General features: G+C 49.1%; 1 protein-coding gene across 1 annotated transcript in view; it reads right to left on the reverse strand.

Moving 5' to 3' along the window:
- Positions 1-24,881, reverse strand: part of ccdc33 (coiled-coil domain containing 33) — a 218,295-nt gene that overhangs the window by 22,812 nt on the left and 170,602 nt on the right. The window contains exon 15 of the mRNA XM_080216251.1: positions 23,028-23,085. Coding sequence (XP_080072377.1) covers positions 23,028-23,085 — 58 coding nt within the window. The remainder of the gene's footprint in view (positions 1-23,027; positions 23,086-24,881) is intronic.

Genomic DNA, 24,881 nt, shown 5'->3' on the forward strand with positions numbered 1-24,881 from the left:
CACAGGTTAAGTAAGAGGCCTCACACTTAGGAATTTCTTCCCTCACAGGGTCATTGGTCATAGTATCCCTAAGGTGCAGTAGAAGGCCATTCAGCCCACCTAGACTGCACTGACAACAATCCCACCCAGCATGGAGTAATAACAAGCCATATCAAAATGATGTCAAGTTATTCAGATCAGAGTGTAACATTGAATCTACGTTCACAGAATCTCTACAGTTCAGAAGGAGGCCATTCGGCCCATTGAGCCGGCACCCTCAATAATCCCACCCATCCCCACGTATTTATCCTAGCTAATCCCCGACACTAAGAGGCAATTCAGCACGGCCAATCAACCTAATCCGCATATCTTTGGGGTGTGGGAGGAAACTGGAGCACCCGGAGGAAACCCATGCAGACACAGGGAGAACGTGCAAACTCCACACAGACAGTGACCCAAGCCAGGAATCGAACCCAGGTCCCTGGCGCTGTGAGGCAGCCGTGCTAACCACTGTGCCATCAAAACTTCACTCTCCCAGAGAGCAGAGAAGACTGCGTCATTGAATATATTCAAGGAGGAGTTAGACAGGTTCCTGATTGACAAGGCAGCTGAGGATGGTCGGGGGGCAAGCAGGAAGGAGGAGTTAAAGTCATAGACAGATCAACCATGATCTTACTGAATGGCAAAGCAGGCTTCCTGGGCCGAATGGCCTTGTACCTGTTTCCATTTCTTAATTTGTAACTGAAGCGATTTGATTATCTCTTATCTCTTGTTCCATTGTGTGTTTGACCAAAAGACACATTGGTGAAATAAGATAATTTTATAAACAGCTGGGTTCCTTAAATCTTCTTAGAATCTTCCATCCTCCCATATCTTCCTTCCTGTGCCGCACTGTCAGAGGGTCAGTGCTGAGGGAGTGCCGCACTGTCAGAGGGTCAGTGCTGAGGGAGTGCCGCACTGTCAGAGGGTCAGTGCTGTGGGAGTGCCGCACTGTCAGAGGGTCAGTGCTGAGGGAGTGCCGCACTGTCAGAGGGTCAGTGCTGAGGGAGTGCCGCACTGTCAGAGGGTCAGTGCTGAGGGAGTGCCGCACTGTCAGAGGGTCAGTGCTGAGGGAGCGCCGCACTGTCAGAGGGTCAGTGCTGAGGGAGCGCCGCACTGTCAGAGGGTCAGTGCTGAGGGAGTGCCGCACTGTCAGAGGGTCAGTGCTGAGGGAGTGCCGCACTGTCAGAGGGTCAGTGCTGAGGGAGTGCCGCACTGTCAGAGGGTCAGTGCTGAGGGAGCGCCGCACTGTCAGAGGGTCAGTGCTGAGGGAGCGCCGCACTGTCAGAGGGTCAGTGCTGAGGGAGTGCCGCACTGTCAGAGGGTCAGTGCTGAGGGAGCGCCGCACTGTCAGAGGGTCAGTGCTGAGGGAGTGCCACACTGTCAGAGGGTCAGCGCTGAGGGAGTGCCGCACTGTCAGAGGTGCCGCCATTTGGATGAGATCATAAAGCAAGGCCCTGTGTCTTTAGGCACTATTTTGAAGAGGGCTGGGGCAGTTTGTTCTGGTGTCCTTGTCTACGCTGTTTCCTCAAACACAGCTTATTTATGCTTAAACATAGAACACTACAGCACAAACAGGCCCTTCAGCCCACAAGTTGCACCGATCACATCTAAACCTACCAAGCCATAGAACTATCTGTAACTTCCAATGCCATTAGATCCCATATACTCATCCAGAAATCTTTTAAAAGACCCCAGCGAGTTCGCCTCTACCACCACCGCCGATTCCACTCACTCACCACCCTCTGAGTGAAAAACTTACCCCTAACATCTCCTCTGTACTTGCTCCCCAGCACCTTAAACCTGTGTCCTCTCGTAGCAACCATTTCAGCCCTGGGAAATAGCCTCCGAGAATCCACCCTATCTATTCCTCTCAACATCTTATAAACCTCTATCAGGTCGCCTCTCAACCTTCGTCTCTCCAGGGGGAAGAGACCGAGCTCCCTCAACCTATCCTCATAAGGAATGCCTCCCAACCCAGGCAACATCCTTGTAAATCTCCTCTGCTCCCTCTCAATAGCTTCCACATCCTTCCTGTAGTGAGGCGACCAGAACTGCGCACAGTACTCCAAGTGGGGTCTGACAAGGGTCCTATAAAGTTGCAGCATTACCTCCCGACTCCTAAACCCAATCCCTCGATTAATGAAGGCCAGTACACCATACGCCTTCTTGACCACATCCTCCACCTGCAAGGCCGATTTAAGAGTCCTATGGACCCGGACCCCAAGATCCTTCTGCTCTTCAACACAGCTAAGACTCCTGCCCTTGATATTGTACTCCTTCATCCTGTTGGTCCTGCCAAAATGGACCACTACACATTTATCCGCGTTGAAGTCCATCTGCCACTTCTCCGCCCAGTCTTGCATCCTATCTATGTCTCGCTGCAACTTCTGACATCCCTCCAGACTATCCACAACACCATCAACCTTCGTGTCGTCGGCGAACTTACTAACCCATCCCTCCACTTCCTCATCCAGGTCATTTATGAAAATGACAGACTGCAAGGGTCCGAGAACAGTGGAGTGGTCCTAGAACAGTGCCTGGGGCACTCCACTGGTGACCAACCTCCATGCAGAAAAAGACCCATCCACAACCACTCTCTGCCTTCTGTAGGCAAACCAGTTCTGGATCCACAAGGCCAAAGCCCCCTGGATCCCATGCCCTCTCACCTTCTCAAGAAGTCTTGCATGGACAACCTTATCAAACGCCTTGCTGAAGTCCATGTAAACCACGTCAATGTGTTCAGTCACATTTTCAAAGAACTCAACTAGGCTCGTAAGTCAAGACCTGCCCTTGACAAAGCCGTGCTGGCTATTCCTGATCATTCTAAACTTCTCTAAATGCTCATAAATCTTGTCCCTCAGAATCCTCTCCACCAACTTACCAACCACTGAGGTCAGACTCAGCTGTCGGTAATTTCCCGGGCTATCCCTGTTCCCTTTCTTGAAAATAGGAACCACATCCGCAATCCTCCAATCCTCCGGAACCTCTCCCGTCCCCATCAACGATGCAAAGATCATCGCCAGGGGCTCTGCAATCACTTCCCTCACCTCCCACAGTAACCTGGGGTACATCCCATCCGGTCCTGGCTTGTGGGATCCTGCTGTGTCCAAACCATACCACGGAAGATCACATAAGAACTGGGAGCAAGAGTAGTCCCTTGAGCCTGCTCCATAGCCAATACAATCAAAGCTGGCCATGTCTCTGCCTGATCTCCCCCTTCCTGCTGCTCCCTTTAAACCTCCATAGAATCACAGAGGAGGCCATTCAGCCCATCAAGTCTGCACCAACCACAATCCCACCCCGGCCCTACCCCAGTAACCCCACATATTTACCCTGCCAATCCGCCTGACGCAAAGGACATTTGTTTAGTGTTCCAGTGTCTGGGGTAGAGAATTCCACAGACTCGGAATGAAAATAATTCCTCTTCATTTCTGTTTTAAATCTGCCTCCCCTCAGCCTAAAATTATGACCTCTCGTTCCCATCCAACAAGGGGAATCATCCACTCCACTTCTACCCTTTAGCATCTTGGCTGCCAGGTTTTCAGGAGATGATGAAATATCGGAGCAGGATTAGGCCATTCAGCCCATCGAGTCTGCTCTGCCATTCGATCGTGGCTGTGTTTCTCAACCCCATTCTCCTGCCTTTTCTCCATAACCTTTGATCCCCTTGTCAATCAAGAACCCATCTAACTCTGTCTTATAATCACTCAATGACCCGGCCTCCTCTGTGGCAACGAATTCCACAGATTCACCGCCCTCTGGCTGAAGAAATTCCTCCTCATCTCAGATCTAAAGGGTCGTCCCTTTACTCTGAGGCTGTGTCCTCGGATCCCCGGTCTCTCCGAATAATGGAAACATCTTTCCCACATCCACTCTATCCAGGCCTTTCAGTATTCTGTAAGTTTCAATGACATCCACCCCCCCCCTCATCCTTCTAAACTCCATCAAGTCCTCAAATGTTCCTCATACGTTAAGCCTTTCATTCCCGGGATCATTCTCGTGAACCTCCTTTGGACGGTCTCCAAGGCCAACACATCCTTCCTTAGATATGGAGCCCAAAATTATTTGCAATATTCTCACAATTTTACGCTGACAGTGACTGTCCCTACACTGCAGAGGGAGGGGTGGGGGCCAATCAGCCCATCGAGTCTACATTGACCACAATCCCACCCAGGCCCTATTCCTATAATCCCACGTATTTACCTTAGCTAATTCCTCTGACGCTAAGGGGAAACTTAGCATGGCCAATCAACCTAACCCACACATCTTTGGTCTGTGGGAGGAAACCGGAGCACCCGGATAAAAACCCACACAGACACAGGGAGAATGTGCAAACTCCACACAGACCATAATTGAACTGGGGGTCCCCAGTGCTGGGAGGTAGCAGCGCTAACCACTGTGCCGCCATGCCACCAATGAAAGACTTGAAGAAAGTGTTTCATTGGCTGTAGAAATTTGGGGCTTCCTGCCACAGTGAAAGGCGCTATATAAATGCAAGAGCTTTTGTTTCCTTTTCTCAGTGTTGGTGCATCTTGGATATTGCTGGGACTGGGCTTGGCTGCAATGACCCTATTGGGGAGCAGCCAATTGGAAAATGTAGAGCAAACCTAGTGTCCCCCCCCCCCCCTCCAAGAGAACGTGAGATTATCTCAAACGGGGAGGGGAAGGTGTGGGAGGAATGTGGCCGGACAGAATTGTATCAGCAAGAGACAATCGAGGAGAAGCGTTCTCTGTAAATCACCAGCTACCTGGGATAAATGTTCTCGGATCCAAGTGCGGCCATTGGGAATGTGAAGGCCTTTGTAATCTTAGCACTTCAAGGTCTGTTAGGAAAAGCTGTCAAAAGTATATGACTCATTCGGAACTCAGCCTTGGGGTAAGCATAGGTTGGACATTGAGAGATAAGGAGACCTTCACAAAACAGCTGGACTGAGCTATAGTCAGGAACAAATTCTGCATCTGCTCATTTTCACCAAGCCTCAACAGGGATTTCACACCCTGTGCACATGGTTGTATAAACACTTGTTTCATTTATTTAAAGTTTATTTATTTATTAGTGTCACAAGTCGGCTTACATTAACACTGCAATGAAGTTACTCCAAAAATCCCCCAATCGCCACACTCCGGCACCTGTTCGGGTATACCGAAGGAGAATTTAGCACAGCCAATGCATCTAACTGGCACATCTTTGGACACTAAGGGGCAATTTAGCCTGGCCAATCTCCCTAACCTGCACATCTTTGGACATTAAAGGGCAATTTAGCATGGCCAATCCCCCTAACCTGCACATCTTTGGACACTAAGAGGCAATTTAGCATGGCCAATCCACCTAACCTGCACATCTTTGGACACTAAGAGGCAATTTAGCATGGCCAATCCACCTAACCTGCACATCTCTGGACTGTGGGAGGAAGCTGGAGCACCCGGAGGAAACCCACGCAGACACAGGGAGAATGTGCAAACTCAGACAGTGACCCAAGCCGGGAATCGATCCCGGGTCCCTGGCACTGTGAGGCAGCAGTGCTAACTACTGTGCCGCCACGCTGCCCAGAAAATTAAACTAGCTCAATTAGGAAGAAAAGCAGAATCTGTCTAACCTGTCCACTCATCTGATGAAGGGGCAGCGCTCCAAAAGCTTGTGATTCCAGATAAACCTGTTGGACTTTAACCTGGTGTTGTGAGAGTTCTTACTGTGCCCACCCCAGTCCAACGCTGGCATCTCCACATCATATCAAGGAAGGAGTTGAGAGAATATGCAAAATAGCGCGCCACATAAAGGGCCAGGAGTCTACTCAATCAGTAGATTTTAAACGGAATTTCATGATCTGATTATTCAAGTGTGAGGAATCTAAGTTGGAGAGCACAGGTTCAGAACACGCACAAATTTAGCATGTGTCAATTGAAGTGTGTCTCAATCCCACCCTTTGCAATTGTTGTTTTACATTCGGGTTATTTTAATTTGAAATGAGAAGGATGTTGCTCTTGTTTAAGCAAAAAGATTTGTCAAAAATCAGCCCCTCGTCCCTCCCATTTACAATGATCTGAAATCGAATGTATCCCTGCTTTCGCACTTTTGCGAGGTCCCAACACACAACACGGATTGTGGTGGGAATCGCCCTGGTCTTTGTGCTTAGAGACACATGCACACATACATACATACACACACACACACACACACGTGCGCACACACACACACACACACGTGCACACACACACATGCGCACACACACACATGCACACACACATATGCACACACACATACACACATGCATACACACACGCACACATGCATACACACACGCACACATGCATACACACACATACACACACACAAACACACATACACACGCACAAAAACATGCACACACAGAAAATTGCCTCGATATTCTGGGCTTCTTTATCTCAAGCATAGAGCAGCCCAGATGACCTACTTGTCAAAGCCCACATCTGGAAACATGCCTATACCCGCAACCCTCCTCCCCTGCACTCAATATGAAACCCCCTCAAAAGACTTGGTCAATATACAATACCGATAAGCTTGTTCTAACTTTGAACTGGGAAAGCGAAGATTGCTGGAAATACAGAAAGAGAGAGAAGGCAATGGCCCAACTTTCCATTACTCGAAGAGTTTACACTCTCGACAAGAAAGAGGAACAGAATTATAGGGTGGCACAGTGGTTAGCACTGCTGCCTCACAGCACCAAGGACCCAGGTTCAATTCCTGGCTCGGGTCTGTATAGAATTTGCACATTCTCCCCGTGTCTGTGTGGGTTTCCTCCGGGTGCTCCAGTTTCTTCCCACACTCCAAAGATGTGCAGGCTAGGTTGAGTGGCCTTTTTAAATTGCCCCTAAATGTCAGGGGGATTAGTGGGGTAAATGTGTGGGGTTACGGGAATAGGGCCTGGGTGGGATTGTTGTCGGTGCAGACTCGATGGGCTGAATGGCCTCCTTCTGCACTGTAGGGATTCCGAGATTCTGTATGACCTTTGCAATGGTTCATGTCCCGCCCGCCATGGGAAAATTCCACCCAGGGAGTTGGTGCAGAATCAAAGGGCTGAATGGCCTGAGCTGCAATGTAGGGATTCAATGATAAATACTTATTTCCAACATCTTTATTTCAGATTTTTATAAAACGGATTTGCACAAAGAGGTCCCTTTCGTACGGAGACCAAGTTCAGCCTCAGAGCTGCGGGAAAGGCAGGGTCCCCCATATCTTTAGGGTATTACAGGCGGTGAGCTGACAGCTCGGGTGATTCTCGCTGTTTGATTGAAGGTTGGTGCGGAGCCTCCCCTGGGTCTCTGAAGCAAAATTGCATTTCTAATTGAAACGTTCGCGGGGAAGATTCATGATTACACAAGAGATAGAAGCTCAATCAAATAGCCAGCTCCCGCGCGGTTAGCTCATGATGAAGCTGAAATAACAGCCATCACATGGGTCACAAATCAGGCAGTGGCCTGATTGCCTTGAATTTTAAACGCTGATAAAAAAAACATCAGGCTTCTGCGCTGCCGGAGACACAACAGCGTGGCTTCCCTCGTCTACCAGTGAATATAGAACAACTGGCGAACACACTGCAACATGTCGATTGGAATAATAGACCAGATCAGTTTGATATCAGGTTAAACAGGACAGAGTACAACATTGGATCCGTGCTCACAGAATCATCGAACCCCCCCCCCACACAGTGCAGGAGCAGGTCATTCGGCCCATCGAGCCTACACCAACAACAATCCCTATCTCCGTAACCCCACATATTTATCCTACCACTAAGAGGCAATTTATCATGGTCAATCAACCCAACCTGCACGGTTTTGTACACTAAGGGGCAATTTAGCACACCTAATCTGCACATTTTTGGACACTAAGGGACAACTTAGCGTGGCCAATCCACCTAACCTGCACATCTTTGGACACTAAGAGGCAATATAGCATGGCCAATCCGCCTAACCTGCACATCTTTGGACACTAAGGGGCAATTTAGCATGGCCAATCCGCCTAACCTGCACATCTTTGAATACTAAGGGGCAATTTAGCATGGCCAATCCACCTAACCTACACATCTTTGGACACTAAGAGGCAACTTACCATGGCCTATCCACCTAACCTGCACATCTTTGGACACTAAGGGGCAATTTAGCATGGCCAATCCACCTAACCTGCACATCTTTGGATACTAAGGGGTGATTTACCTTGGCCAATCCACCTAACCTGCACATCTTTGGAGTATGGGAGGAAATCAGAGCACCCGGAGGAAGCCTATGCAAACACAGGGAGAACATGCAAGCTCCACACCGAGTTCAGCCGAGGCCGAAACTGAACCCGGGTCCCTGGCACTGTGAGGCAGCAATGCTCACCACTGTGCCACCGTGCCTTCCCCCGCCCCATGTGGGAATCCTGCAGCGATAATGCAAGAGAGATGCCAATGACTTTAAACCTGTGCATCTCCAGGAAGGTTGATTGGTCGGTAAGTAGCCATCTCTTGTGCATCGCTGAAGGAATCAATCATACTGTTCTGCCCGAACTGTGTTATTCACTGCAATCCAGTAGGAGGAGCTAGTTCACCACAGAGATGAGAAATGGCTCACACTGAAAGCAGAATTTGCATTGCACAGGCCATGAAAAGGGATGAACATTATACCCTCCCTGTGTGGTTTACCTGCGTAACAGTCGCAGAGAAATTCATTGTCAGGCGTTTCAATAAGGTACAATTTAAATGCAAATGTTCTGATTACAAATATATTTGTCCCTGTCGCTGCGAGCCAACCAATCTTCCACCTCTCGTTGGGCGAGAGAGGGTTTACCTCGGCAACGATGGGCTAATGTCGCCACGATCCGAACTCACCCCGGCTTTCGTCCTGGCTGGCCTCATCGCTGAGTAATTGGCTGCAATTTTCCTCTCGACAAATCCCAGCCAGTGAGGCAGGCCGGCTCCCGCTAATTTGCCCGGTACAAAGGACTGTAACAGCTTCTCCCCCCCCCGCCAAGAGGGCCAGGTGTTCCCTCAATGGTCCCTGTTCTCCGCTGAAAGTCTCTTCCGTTGTTTACGCATTAACCCCTAGATGTACCTTTTGTTAGGCTTCACCCCGCACGTTCAGCTTGCTGCTTAATTTAGCCGCCTCCGCCTGTCCCTTTAAGGCTCTTGTTTACATTGCTGCATCTCACCCCCCCCCACCCCCACCCCCTCCGCCTCCTCCCCCCCACTCCACCCGTCACACATTAAATGGTAGGAGCTTACAGAACGAGGCCATTCAGCAGACGAAAGCGGGGCGGGGGATTGGGGGGGGACGGGGTGGTCATGCTTCCTCCCACGTCCAGTTCGCTCAACCTATAGTCCTCCACGCTTCTCAAACTCAAGTACCTGTCGCCCGCTTTTAACATCATTTGCGGAACCCACATCCACCAACCTTTCGCGTGGAGCCTTCCAGTTCCTGACGACCCTCGAGTTTGTTTGCCACTCATTCGCCTGACCGGGACAAGGGGGGGGGAGGGAGGGAGGGGAAGTTTTCTCCATCCGCTCCGGCAGGGAGTGTTGTCGCCGCAGCCCACGATGGGCCGAATGGCCTCCTTCAGCACTGTAGGGATTCGATGATTCTATGACAGCCTCTCATCGTCTTTGAAACCTCTTCTTCTTCTTAGGCCCTCAAGAGGAACACTCTTCCAACCTCTCCTCATAATTGTGACCTGGCCTCTAATGCCCTGCTGTTGGGGGGGTTGAACATAAGAGCTAGGAGCAGGAGTAGGCCCCCCGGCCCCTCGAGCCTGCTCCGCCATTCAATAAGATCATGGCTGATCTTTTTGTGGACTCAGCTTCACTTACCCACCCGCTCACCATAATCCTTAATTCCTTTACTGTTCAAAAATCTATCTATCCTTGCCTTAAAAACATTCAATGAGGGAGCCTCACCTGCTTCATTGGGTAGGGAATTCCACAGATCCACAACCCTTTGTGTGAGTAAGTTCCTTCTCAACTCAGTCCTAAATCTGCTCCTCTTTATTCTGAGGCCATGCCCCTTCATCTTGGGTTTAGCTCAGTTGGTTGGACAGCTGGTTAGTGATGCAGAGCGATGCCAACAGCGTGGGTTCAATTCCCTAAGGTTATTCATGAAGTCCCCACCTTCTCAACCTTGCCCCTCGCCTGAAGTGTGGTGATCTTCAGGTTAAATTGCCATCATTTAGGGGAGGTGATGGCCTAGTGATATTATCGCTAGACTATTAATCCAGAAACTCAACTAATGTTCGGGGCAAACTAGCCAAATACTGCAGATGCTGGAATCTGAAACAAAAACTGAAAATGCTGGAAAATCTCAGCAGGTCTGACAGCATCTGAGGGGAGAGAATAGAGCCAATGTTTCGAGTTTGGATGATCCCTCAGGACAAAGGGTCATCGAGACTCGAAACGTTGGGTCTATTCTCTCTCCACCAATGCTGCCAGACCCACTGAGATTTCCCAGCATTTTCTGCTTTTGTAATATCCTGGGGACATTCGAATCCCACCAGATGGAATTTGAATTGAATAAAAAAATCTGGATTCAAGAATGAAACCATTGTCGACTGTCGGAAAAAACCCATCTGGTTCACTAATGTCATTTAGGGAAGGAAATCTGCTGTCTTTACCCGGTCTGGCCTACATGTGATTCCAGAGCCACAGCAATGTGGTTGACTCTCAACTGCTTTCTAAGGGCAACTAGAGATGGGCAATAAATGCTGGCCCAGCCAGCGATGGCCATGTCCCACGAGTAAGTAAAAAGAAAGTCAGCTCTCCCTCTCAAAGGAGGGAGAAGTCTATTGGCTTCTGGGACTGTGGCGATGTGACCTGTTGGGTTGTTGGGGGGGGAGTTCACTCATTCAGTGCTTGGTTGGATCATCATCCTCTTGAGTTGCTGTTAGATTGGACTAAATGAAGGGCACGGTCATCACCCATACAGACCTCACCTACTTGGCATCAGCTCGTCTGTATTCACATTGAAGGGTTTTAGCACATTGGAGTGCGGCTGGGAGCTTGAGGCCCGCAGGCTGGGAGGAAATAACAACAACTTGCATTTATGGTGCGCCTTTACATGGTAAAAAAAAGCCCCCAGGCACTTCACCCGAGAACTACCGAATAAGACTTGACACTGAGCTCACCTGAGGCAATAGTGGCAAGTGATGCGAAGGTTGGTGTGGACCAGATTGACATCAACAGCATGGGGCTCGATCCCCAATCCCACTGGTCTGGATCCACGATATTATTCAGCTACTAATTTAAACCCTCTCCAATCATTCCAGCTTAACGTGACAAGAGTTGACTCTTAATTCTCTTACCAATCTCCCCTTTATTTAACACTTCAGTTACCAAACTCAAACTCACAACGGTTGGTCAGAACATTGAATACAAGAGTTGGGACGTCTTGTTGAAGTTGTACAAAACATTAGTAAGGCCACACTTGGAATACTGTGTACAGTTCTGGTCACCCTATTATAGAAAGGATATTATTAAACTAGAAAGAGTCCCTAAGGTAGGGGAGTCTAAAACTAGAGGACATAGGTTTAAGGTGAGAGGGGAGAGATCCAAATGGGTCCAATTTTTTCAGTCAAGTTTGGAACAAGCTGCCGGAGGTAGTAGTCTTTTAAAAAGCATTTAGACAGTTACATTGGTAAGATGGGCATAGAGGGACATGGGCCAAATGAGGGCAATTGGGATTAGCTTAGTGATAAAAACTGGGCAGCATGGATAAGTTGGGCTGAAGGGCCTGTTTCCATGCTGTAAACTTCTATGACTCTATGAACAGTTGCAACACTTTAACTCTTTAACTGAAAATAGATACTACCCAGTTAAGAACGAAATGGCCAGATCTGTTTCCGATGTAGAATCTGCCCTCGTGGTCCATATCTGAAGGTGCTCTTCAGGGCGCAATGGTTATTCTCAAGTTCTCACTGGAGATAAAGGACTGTATAGTTGTTTTTAATCCTCAAAAATCTCCTAACCTTCCAGAAAGTTCTGCATCATCCAGCCAACGGTGTAGCCGGAAACCGATCACATTGTTCAAACAGCCAAAGGGATTACTTGTAAACGATTCCATAGTGCTTTGTTGATCTAGAATGTAGCCTATAGGTTAACCTTAGTGTCATTGAGTCTAGCTCCAGGTAAACAACTCCCCAAAACAGGATGCTTCAGGTCACAGACTAGGTCATGGCTCACAGTAACTCTGCAAACTGCATCCGCTCTTAATAATGTCTTGACTAAAGATCCCAGTATTATTCACTCTCACTCGCCATTGTTTTTTAAAGCTACTATTGACGTTATTGTGGTTGAAATCACAGTCGTAGCCATTCTTTCTCTGTCTACAGTGGCCTGTTCCCCTTGTCCTATCAGTGGTGGAGGGTGCAGCACTGTAGGTCAGACCTACCTTCAACCAGAGAACAGAGGAAGAAGCAAAGGACCAGCACACCCCCAATGGGCCAAATGGCCTCCAAACCCCTCTGTTGCGCGATGGATTATGAAGCACTCTTCAGATTGGAATATCCCTGAGGCTCAGAGCTCCCTGATATAAAAACACCAACATTGCCAAGCTGCTTTTGATGGCTCTCTGTCCTTGAAAAATAATATTTTGCATTTGATCTTCTCCAGCTGTCATTGTGAAGGAAACTTTACAGTTTCTTTGAAGCCATCAAGGGACTCAAATCCCTTTGTTCCTTCCACACCGCCACCCCCAATCCCCTCCACCACAGCTTCCTCCTAATCCCAGCCTGATAGCCACCATAAATTTAACCAACTTCATGTAAAATCTCCCAAGTGCTTCAGACAAAAGCTTTGAATAAAAAAAATTTTTCCTTGCTGCTTTCTATAATCTTGTTGACCGACCCTCTCCCAAGGGGCAGGGGCTGGGGATTTACAAGCATCAGCCAAACTGCTGAGACCTCTCGCGGCAATTAATCTCTGAGTGACCTGGAGTTTGCTTTAGTTGCAACCCCTCCCCACGGGGGGGGTGCCTAGGGAGAGCCTCCTGAAAGGGGATTTCAGATTAAGCATACCTCAGCAGTTAATGGGGTAGTAACCCACAGGCCTGACATAACTAACTGGCAAAATGAGTTCGAATCTGAAGAAAGGTCTTTTTTCATTCATTCTTGGGACATGGGGAGCTCCAACAACACTCAAGAAGCTCGACAGGACAAAGCAGCCCGTTTCATTGGCACTGCCCACCACCTTAAACACCCACTCCCTCCATCACCGACGCACAGTGACAGCCGCGTACCATGTACAAGATGCGCTCCAGCAACTCACCAAAGCTCCTTAGACAGCACCTTCCAAACCCGTGACCTCTACTACTTAGAGGACAAGGGCATCTGATACCTGGGAACACCACCACCCAAAAGCTCCCCCCAGCTGCAACCCACACACCATCCTGACTTCATAGAATCCTTACAGTGCAGAAGGAGGCTATTCGTTCCATCTACACCGACCACAATCCCACCCAGGCCGTATCCCCATAACCCCATGTATTTACCCAAGCTAATCCCCCTGACACTGAGGGGAAATTTAGCATGGCCAATCCAAAAATCCAAATCCAGCACTCATTGCTAAATCGTTTAGTCTGACTGACTACTGTATGTTATTGCAAAATGGGGCTCCTGTAATATATTTCAGATTATTTACTGTAAACGTGCACAACTTTGGACAGCAGGAGGAAACCGGAGGAAACCCATGCAGACACGGGGGGAATGTGCAAACTCCACACAGACAGTGACCCAGGAATCGAACCTGGGTCCCTGGCGCTGTGAGGCAGCAGTGCTACCCACTGTGCCACAGCGCCATCCCGACTTGGAAATACATTGGCCATTCCTTCAATGTCACTGGGGCAGATTCCTGGAACTCCCTCCCTAACAGCACTGTGGGTCTGCCTACACCACATGGGCTGCAGCGGTTCAAGAAGGCGACTCACCACCACCTTCTCAAGGGGCAATTAGGGACGGCCCAGCCACTGACGCCCACACCCTGTGAATGAATGAGAAATATCTGTGAGCACCCAAACACGGCGGCTGTGCCCTTAGACACCAGGTTACACATGAGCAATGTCAAGGAAAATCAGACAGCTCTTAAAAAAACACAGACAGGAAAAGACTCTTTTCCCCAGTGGATCTCTTAAAATGAATTATGAGTTGATAATCTAATGAAGGGGGTCAAATGACAACTTAAATCACAAACAGCAAAGTCTCCTTGCTTTACCAATATCATCAGAACTGCTAGATTAGATTAGGGCTTTAAATTCGCTTAAAGCAATCAGTTCCTGTTACATTATGTGCAAGCTTTATGTTTCCTGTGATCATACTGGTGTCCGGATAGTATATTGGCTCTGCCTGTCGTGGAAACAAGTCTTGTTTCACTGTGTGGTGAGTGAGTCCATCTCACTGTGTGATGACAGAGTCACAGCTCGAACAGATAAGGTGAGAGCACCATCAGAGAGAGAGTCTCTGTGAGTGAGTTGTATGGTCCAACCGTCGCGGTCCAGATAGGTGCCACAGATTATCAGGAGAGTAGCTCCCTGAAAGTTGGCACCCAGGTTGATAAGGTTGTTAAGAAGGCGTACGGTGTGTTAGCTTTTATTGGTAGAGGGATTGAATTTCGGAGCCGTGAGGTCATGTTGCAACTGTACAAAACTCTGGTGCGGCCACACTTGGAGTATTGCGTACAGTTCTGGTCGCCACATTATAAGAAAGATGTGGAGGCATTGGAAAGGGTGCAGAGGAGGTTTACCAGGATGTTGCCTGGTATGGTGGGAAGGCCTTATGAGGAAAGGCTGAGGGACTCAAGGTTATTTTTGTTAGAGAGCAGAAGGTTACGAGGTGACCTTATTGAGGCAGCCAAGATGATCAGAGGGTTAGATAGGGTGGACAGTGAGAGCCTTTTTCCTCAGATGGTGATGACTAACACAAGGGGACATAGCTTTAAATTAAGTGGTGGTAATTATCGAATGGATGTCAGAGGTAGGTTCTTTACTCAGAGGGTAGTAAGGGCGTGGAATGCCCTGCCTGCAGCAGTTGTGGACTCGCCAACTTTAAAGGCGTTCAAATGGTCAGTGGATAGACATATGGATAACATTGGAATAGTTTAGGTTCGAGGGTCATTAGATTGGTTCCACTGGTCGGCGCAACATCAAGGGCCAAAGGGCCTGTACTGCGCTGTAATGTTCTATGTAGTTCTCCCCCGTGTCCTCCTCAAAGGCCTTTCTATAACCTTTCAGGCAGCACACTTTCCAGATCACAATAACTCGCCGGGTTAAAAAAAAACTCCCCTCAGGTTCCAATCCAATTGGCCTTTGAAAGGATCCAGTGAATCTACCGCCAGCCCTCAGCCCATCCCAAATGTTCACTCCGCTTTAGGGTGGCACATTGGTTAGCACAGCTGCCACACAGCACCAGGAACCCGGGTTCAACTCCGGCCTTGGGTCACTGTCTATATAGAGTTTGTACATTCTCCCCATGTCTGCGTGGGTTTCTTCCAGGTGCTCAGGTTTCTTGCCACTCTCCAAAGATGTGCACATTAGGTGCATTGGCCATGTTAAATTAGAGGATTATAGAATCTACAGTGCAGAAGGAGGCTATTTGGCCCATCGAGCTGGCACTGACAACAATCCCACCCCATAACATCCTTCCTAATCCCCCGACACCAAGGGGCAATTTAACATGGCCAATCAACCTAACCCGCACATTATTGGATTGTGGGAAGAAACCGGAGCACCCAGAGGAAACCCACACAGACATGGGGAGAATGTGCAAACTCCACGCAGACAGTGACACGAGGCCAGAGTTGAACCCGGGTCCCTGACGCTGTGGGGCAGCAGTGCTCACCACTGTGCCACCGGTTAGTGTCCCAAAATGTGCAAGTTTAGGTGGATTGACCATGCTAAATTACCCCCAACCCCTGAACACAATCTCCTAGCAACCATTACCCCTGAACACCATCTCCTAGCAACCATTACCCCTGAACACCATCTCCTAGCAACCATTACCCCTGAACACAATCTCCTAGCAACCACTACCCCTGAACACCATCTCCTAGCAACCATTACCCCTGAACACAATCTCCTAGCAACCACTACCCCTGAACACCATCTCCTAGCAACCATTACCCCTGAACACCATCTCCTAGCAACCATTACCCCTGAACACCATCTCCTAGCAACCATTACCCCTGAACACCATCTCCTAGCAACCATTACCCCTGAACACAATCTCCTAGCAACCACTACCCCTGAACACCATCTCCTAGCAACCATTACCCCTGAACACAATCTCCTAGCAACCACTACCCCTGAACACCATCTCCTAGCAACCATTACCCCTGAACACCATCTCCTAGCAACCATTACCCCTGAACACCATCTCCTAGCAACTACCACCTCCCAGCAAATCCCCACCCCCTCTCTTTCACCGACAATACCCTCCCCACCATAGGTAGGAAACTACCTAAACTGGCAGCAAGACAGGCATTAAATTGATACACAGATCCATGAATGAGCTACAAGATATTATCACACATCACTGTCATATCAAAAATGCTTCAATGCGCACTAAACCATTGAACTAATGAAGTGAAGCCACAGTAACGCAGGAGACTCACGGGCTTCCTTGTGTTGAGAGAAAATCTCCCCCCTTATCATTGAGATAAGGCCCTCGTCACCTCAGGCCATCCTGAAGCCATTTTTTTTGAAGGGAACGGAGGAAAACATGGCAGGCGACACAAGGGGGTGATGGCCTAGTGGTTTTATCGATAGATTATTAATCCAGAAACTCAGCTAATGTTCTGGGGACTGGGGTTCGAATCCCGTCACAGCAGATGGTGGAATTTGAACCTGACCCCGAGCTTTCACAAGTCAAAAACTTGCTCAAAGGAAAAACAAGAATCTGAATTTATGTAGAGAGAGAATAGAGCCAATGTTTTGTGACATGGCTGATCAGGTTTCTGGGGAACTGGGTTCGGATCCCACCCCAGCAGCTGGTGGAATTTGAATTCAATAAAAAAAATCTGGAATTAAGGATCTGCTGATGGCTGTGAAACCATTGTCAATCGTCGAAAAAACCCATCTGGTTCACTGATATCCTTTAGGGAAGGAAATCTGCCATCCTTACCTGGTCTGGCCTACATGTGACTCCAGAGCCACAGCAATGTGGTTAACTCTCAACTGCCCTCTGAAATCATAGAATCCCTACAGTGCAAAGGAGGCTGTTGGCCCATTGAGTCTGCACTGACCACAATCCCATCCAGGCCCTGCCCCACAACCACATGTATTTACCCTGCTAATCCCCCTGACTCTAAGGGCAATTTAGCATGGCCCATCCACCTAAGCTACACATCTCTAGATAGTAAAGGGCAATTAGCATGGTCAATCCACAGAATTGGTACATCTTTGGACACTAAGGGGCAATTTAGCATGGCCCATCCACCTAACCTCCACGTCTCTGGGCTGTGGGAGGAAACCAGAGCATCCGGAGGAAACCCACGCAAACACAGGGAGAACTCCACACAGACTGTCACCCAAGCTGGGAATTGAACCCGGGTCCCTGACGCTGTGAGGCAGCAGTGCAGCAACGTTAAACAATGTGCCACTGTGCCGCCCCCAAACGGCCCAGCAAGTCACTCAGTTCAAGGGGGCTGTTAGCGATGGGCAACAAACATTGGCCCTGCTGGTGACGCGCCCCAAGTCTCCGTGAAAAAATTTAAATCCCAAGGTCGGGTTTCCAGCCTGTAAGTTTGATCGAGTGAGAAAGTCTCTTCCCGTTGCTGAAAGGCAAAGAACACACGTTTGCGACCAGCCACGGCTCAGCGAGGCCCACCCCAGCGATCGCCACACAGCAGGAGGAGGTTGTATCGGGGATTGGAATGGAGGTTCTTTCTGGGTGTAAAGGTATCTCTAATATCGCACACAGGATGGCAGAGGGCAGCTGCAACCTTCAATGCTCCTTTTCACTGAGTCCCTTTTTATTTATTGAAAAGCTTCCTCATTCTCTCTCCTTCCTCACACATTTATAATACAAAACGTGATTTCTTTTCCCTCTGATGTCAGTAGGCCCCGATTTGCTTTGACAGGAACAAAGGACAACTTGCTCGATGGGGAATCGGAATAAATTGATGGATCTGAATTCTTGGGATGATGGAGTCTTTTTTTTAACCACCAATTCTGGGCACTCTCCACCACCCCCCCCCCCCCCCTCCGTCCCTGCCCCGCCTCCACTTTACACTCCAATGAAGTGACTGCAGGCGACGAGAATTCCGCTCCTCACTCGGGATCGAGGCGATCCCGCCCCCGAGGGGACCGCTGACCACACGGTTGCCTGGCGGTTCTCCAGGCCCGGCAGCGACGTGCCGCACTGGCTGGAAGAGGGCGTTCGAGACGTCAGAGGCCCAGGTTACGTTCAGTGTTCCCGGGGTTGGAGGGAGGGTAGGGAAGGCCTTGGGGGCAGGGTGGGGCGACGGTGGTGGTGGGGTGGTTCAGTGTGGGGGTGGGGGGGGGGGTGCACAAGAGGCGCGATCAAGGTCTCGCGGGAGAGGCCAGGCGGGACGGACTTTTAGACACCACTGAACATTAAATGGGGGGGGGGGGGGGGTGGCGGTGGTGAAGTGCATGACTTCAGAATGGGGCTTCTGATGGAGACCCCAGCACAAGGGGTAACTGAGTTGTATCTCGGGCGTCCCTCACCAAGCTTCAGTCTTCCCACTCCAGGTCAGGACTGGATGGGAAGTGACCCTCAGGCGGCCATTAATTGGCCATTTCGTGGTCTCAGCTGGGGCAAGGCTACTGCGGTTATTAGAGCAGCTGATCAGGGGTTGGCACGGTGGCACAGTGGTCAGCACTGGTGCCTCACAGCACCAGGGACTCGGGTTCGATTCCAGCCTCGGGTAATTATCTGTATGGCGTTTGCACATTCTCCTCATGTCTGCATGGGCTTCCTCTGGGTGCTTTGCTTTCCTCCCATAGTCCAACCATGTGCAGGTTAGGTGGATTGGCCATGCTCAATTGCCCCTTAGTGTCCAAAGATGTACCAATTATGTGGATTGGCCATGCTCAATTGCCCCTTAGTCCAGAGGGATTAGCAGGGTAAATACACGGGGTAATGGGAATAAGGCTTGGGTGGGATAGTTCTCGGTGCTTGATGGGCCAAATGGCCTCTTTCTGCATTGTAGTGATCTATGATTCTATGAGGAAACCCACGCACTGGCACTGTAAGGCAGCAGTGCCAATCACTGTGCCATCCAAAGTTGTTTGATGCAATTTCATTCTGAGACAGTGGCAGAGAGCTGAACGAAACTATCGGCCAGCGATCTACCTTCTGGCATTGAGGACGCTATATTAATGCAAGTCAGTGCTGTGAAGTTAAAGTTTATTAGTCACAGATAAAGCTTACATTAACACTACAATGACGTCACCACAATCCAGCGCCTGTTACACTGAGGGGGAATTTAGCACGGCCAACACACCCTAACCAGCACATTTCAAACTGTGGGAGGAAACCGGAGCACCCGGAGGAAACCCTTGCAGACACGGGAAGAATGTGCAGACTCCACACAGACAGTGACCCGAGGCCAGGGTCGAACCTGGGTCGCTGGCACTGTGAGCCAGCAGCTCTAACCACCCATGTCACCGTGCTGGAGTGTCAGTAAAATTGATTGGGAGTGAGACAAAAGAAGCTTTGAACAAATTACGACATTGAAATGCCTCTTAAATAACCCCACTCTCTCATCAAATAGAGCAGCTATTTAAATAATCCCCTGAATGTACAGACAGCTAGCGGAGTGCGCCACTTGCCACAGATTTCACTTTCCAAAGCTGGCAATCGAATTAAGTTTACACTGAAATTAATTAATGAAACTAATTAAACCTTGGATAGGAAGAAGATAAATCTTGTCACTCATTTGTATCAGAAACAGGGGACTCGTATGCTCTCAGCCTCTGCCTGTAAAGTGTTGCTCATTCTCATTTAGAATCATACAATCCCTACAACGCAGAAGGAGGCCATTCAGCCCATCGAGTCTGCATCGACCAGGCCCTATCCCCATAACCCCATGCATTTACCCTGATATTCCCCCTAACACTAGGGTTAATTTAACCCACACATCTTTGGACACTAAGGGTCAATTTCACATGGCCAATCCATCTAATCCACACATCTTTGGATACTAAGGGGCAACTTAGCACGGCCAATCATAACCTAAACATGTCTGAACCGTGGGAGGAAACCGGGGAACCTGGAGGAAACCCATGCAGACACAGGGAGAACGTACAGTCTCCACATAGACAGCGACCGAGGCCAGAATCGAGCCCGGGGCCCTGGCGCTGTGAGGCAGCAGTGCTAACCACCGTGCCACCCCCTCTTAGCTCATGTGTGGAGGATTGATTGAGTTGATTTATTATTGTTACATGTATTAACATACAGTGGAAAGTATTGTTTCTTGCGCGCTATACAGACAAAGCATACCGTTCATAGAGTGCATAGGGGAGAAGGAAAGGAGAGAGTGCAGGAGGTAGTGTTACACTCATAGCTAGGGTGTAGAGAAAGATCAATTTAGTGCGAGGTAGGTCCATTCAAAAGCCCAATGGCAGAAGGGAAGAAGCTGTTCTTGAGTCGGTTGGTCCGTGACCTCAGACTTATGTTATTTTTAATCATGGGATATGGGTGACACTGGGTGGGCCACCATTTATTGCCCATCCCTGAGGGCATTTTTAAGAGTCAATCGCATTATTGTGGCTCTGGAGTTGAAGAGAGGCCACAGAGGGATAAAGAGAGAGAGGTGGAAATGTTAAAATAAAGACATTGTTTGACCATGAGCCAACGTTCGTTAGCGAGTGCTGGGATTACCGGGGAAACAGGAGTCACTGTGTGTTAAGACATGAGCAGTGCCACAAGAGGGCACAGGTTTAAGGTGCTGGGGAGCAGGTACAGGGGAGATGTCAGGGGTAAGATTTTCACTCAGAGGGTGGTGAGTGAGTGGAATCGGCTGCCGTCAGTGGTGGTGGAGGCAAATTCGATGGGGTCTTTTAAGAGACTTCTGGATGAGTAGAATCATAGAACCCTACTGTGCCAAAAGAGGCCCTTCGGCCCATCGAGTCTGCACCGAACACAATCCCACCCAGGCCCTACCCCATATCCCTACATATTATACCCACTAATCCCTCTCACCTACGCATCCCTGGACACTAAGGGCCAATTTCTTAGCACAACCAATAACCTAACCCACACATCTTTGGACTGTGGGAGGAAACCGGAGTACCCAGAGGAAACCCACGCAGACACGAGGAGAATGTGCAAACTCCACACAGACAGTGACCCGAGCCGGGAATCGAACCCAGTGGGACTTAGTAGGATTGAGGGTTATAGGTAAGCCTAGTAGGTAGAGATATGATCGGCGCAACTTGTGGGCCAAAGGGCCTATTTGTGCTGTAGTTTTTCTATGTTCAGTGCCATTTTGGATGAACCCCCACCCACAAGTTCACAGAGCAGCCATGCTAGGCGGAAGCTAATCAGTCAGTCACTGCTCCCTGAGCGTCGCACATGGTGAGGCAAAGTTCAGGGGTCAACACATTAGATTTGTGACACAATTTTAAAAATTAACTGGATTTGGGAAAAAAAGAGGGACAGTAAGGCAACAGCTGGAACATTAAAACATCCAGTGTCCAAATCTTCGCAGTTACAGAGCTAACTGATCCAAAACAACACCAATGGGTGGCACAGTGGTTAGCACTGCTGCCTCACAGCGCCAGGGACCCGGGTTCGATTCCCGGCTTGGGTCACTGTCTGTGTGGAATCTGCACATTCTCCCCATGTCTGCATGGGTTTCCTCCCACAGTCCGAGATACATGCAGGTTAGGTACATTGGCCGTGCTAAGTTCTCTCTCTGTGTACCCAAGCAGGCGCCAAAGTGTGGCAACTAGGGGATTTTCACAGTAACTTCATTGCAATGTTAATGTAAGCCTACTTGTAACACTAATAAATAATAAACTTTAAATGCCATGTTGTGTTTGATGTGTTTAGAATCTAATACCCGCACGCACGGAATAAATAAGAAAGACTTGCATTTCTATAGCACCCTTCACAAGCTCAGGACACTCTTTCCAGCCGATGAATTACTCTTGAAGTGTAGTCACTTCATAATAAGTTTTATTTATTAGTCACAAATAGGCTTACATTAACACTGCAATGAAGTTACTGTGAAAATCTCCTAGTCGCCACACTCCGGCACCTGTTCGGGTACACTGAGGGAGAATTTAGCACGGCCAATGCACCCTAACCAGCACGTCTTTCGAACTGTGGGAGGAAACCGAAGCACCCAGAGGAAACCCACATAGACATGGGGAGAACGTGCAAACTGCACAGAGTGACCCAAGCCAGGAATTGAACCCTGTACCCTGTGAGGCAGCAGTGCTAGCCACTGCGCCACCGTGCCAAATATTGTGGCGACCAATGCGCCGCAAGCAAGCTCCCAAACGACAAGATACTATTGTTTAAAAGCATACCATTCATAGAGTACACAGGAGAGAAGGAAAGGAGGGAGTGCAGAATGTGGTGTTCCAGTCATTGCTGGGGTACAGAGGTGCTGGAATCTGAAACCAAGAGTGTGTAAACTGCTGGAAAGTCTCAGCAGGTCTGGCAGCGTCTGTAAGGAGGGAAAAGAGCTGACGTTTCGAGTCCAGACGACACTTTGTCAAAGCTGATAGCGACAGTGGCTGGGACAGTGGGTAAAAGAACACTCCAAGGGAACTGGCCCAGGAACCTCAGCCTAGATTGTGTGCTCAAGTCTGAGAGAGACAGGGCTTAAAGCCAGAGCGTTCCGCCTCAGAGCTGACAGCACAACCAGCCGAGACATGCCAGCATCGACACGTGATTTATACATTAAGGAAATGGCAATTGTGCATCGATGCGCGAATGATTACTAAAAGGACAAAGGAAGCTCTCCCCGCTGAGAGATTGCTACTTAACCCAGCAAGGCACCGGGAATCTGTACAAAGCTGCTGTCAGTCTCCTTCGTACTTACCTCTGTCTCGTGACGTGTGACTGCCTGATTGACGGGCTGGTCCTCAATAGGCGGCTCTCTGCGTGCAAAACAAAAGATGCTCACCGATAAATCTGGGTTCCAGTTATGTCTACAACAGCTTATCTGTCACATACAATATCAAAGGACATTGCACGGAGTGGGAGGGAAGCAGGAGAAGGGAGAGCGCAGTGGCACAGCGGGTTAGCACTGCTGCCTCACAGCGCCAGGGACCCGGGTTCGATTCCCGGCTCGGGTCAGTGTGTGTGTGTGGAGACTGCACATTCTCCCCGTGTCTGCGTGGGTTTCCTCTACGTGCTCTGGTTTCCTGCCACAGTTCGAAAGATGCTCGGGCTAGACGTATCAGCCATGCTAAATGCCCCTTTGTGTCCTGGGATGCGTAGGTTAGAGGGATTAGCGGGGTAAATATGTGGGGTTACGGGGATAGGGCCTGGGTGGGATTGTGGCCAGTGCAAACTTGATGGGCCGAATAGCCTTCTTCTGCACTGTAGGGATTCGATGATTTCTAGCTTGTCCTGGCCAAAATCTTGCCCAAAGAAATACAACAAGAATTTGAATTTATATGGAGAGAGTCAGGATCAGAATCACAGAATCCTACAGAAGAGGCCATTCAGCCCATCAAGTCTGCACCAACACATGAAATGCCCACCTAATAGCACTTGGCCCATAGTCTTGAATGTTTTGACGTGCCAAGTACTCATCCAGGTACTTTCTAAAGGGTGTGAGGTATCCCACCTCCACCACCCTCCCAGGCAGCGCATTCCAGACCCTCACAACCCTTTGGGCGAAAAGGTTTTCCTCAAATCCCCCCTAAACCCCCCACCCCTCACTTTAACGTGTCTCCTCGTAACTGACCCTTCAACTATTCATCCTGTCAATGCTCCTCATAATCTTGACCACCTCCATCAGGTCACCCCTTGGTCTTCTCTGCTCCAGAGAAAACATCCCAAGCCTATCCAACCCCTCTTCATAACTTAAATGTTCCTTATGACCAGGTTTCTGGGGACCCGGGTTCAAATCCTGCCGAGCAGAATTTGAATTCAATTAAAAATATCTGGAATTAAGAATCTACCGATGACCATGAAACCATTGTCGGAAAAACCCATCTGGTTCCTTTAGGGAAGGAAATCTGCTGTCCTTACCCCGTCTGGCCTACATATGACTCCAGAGCCACAGCAATGGGGTTGATTCTCAATAGCTCCCCAAGGGCAACTAGGGATGGGCAATAAATGCCGGGCCAGCCAGCGGCACCCACGTCCCACAAATGAATGAAAAAAGCATCCTGAGTCCAAATGTTGGCTCTATTCTCTCTGTAAGAAGTCTGACAACACCCAGGTTAAAGTCCAACAGGTTTATTTGGTAGCAAAAGCCACCAGCTTTTGGAGCGCTGCTCCTTCATCAGGTAAGTGGGAGTTCTGTTCTCAAACAGGGCATATAAAAACACAAACTCAATTTACAAAATAATGGTTGGAATGTGAGTCTTTACAGGTAACCATGTCTTAAAGGTACAGATAATGTGAGTGGAGAGAGGGTTAAACACAGTTTAAAGAGACGTGTATTGTCTCCAGGCAGGACAGTAAGTGAGATTTTGCAAGCCCAGGCAAGTCATGGGGTCTACAGATAGTGCGACATGAACCCAAGATCCTGGTTGAGGCTGTCCTCATGTGTGCGGAACTTGGCTATCGGTCTCTGCTCAGCGACTCTGCGCTGTCGTGTGTCTGAAGGCTGCCTTGGAGAACGCTTACCCAAAGATCAGAGGCCGAATGCCCGTGACCGCTGAAGTGTTCCCCAAAAGGAAGAGAACAGTCTTGCCTGGTGATTGTCAAGCGGTGTTCA

This window comes from Carcharhinus amblyrhynchos, chromosome 32 (assembly GCF_965287045.1).
Source record: "Carcharhinus amblyrhynchos chromosome 32, sCarAmb.v2.hapA, whole genome shotgun sequence".
Classification (NCBI taxonomy): Eukaryota; Metazoa; Chordata; class Chondrichthyes; order Carcharhiniformes; family Carcharhinidae; genus Carcharhinus; species Carcharhinus amblyrhynchos.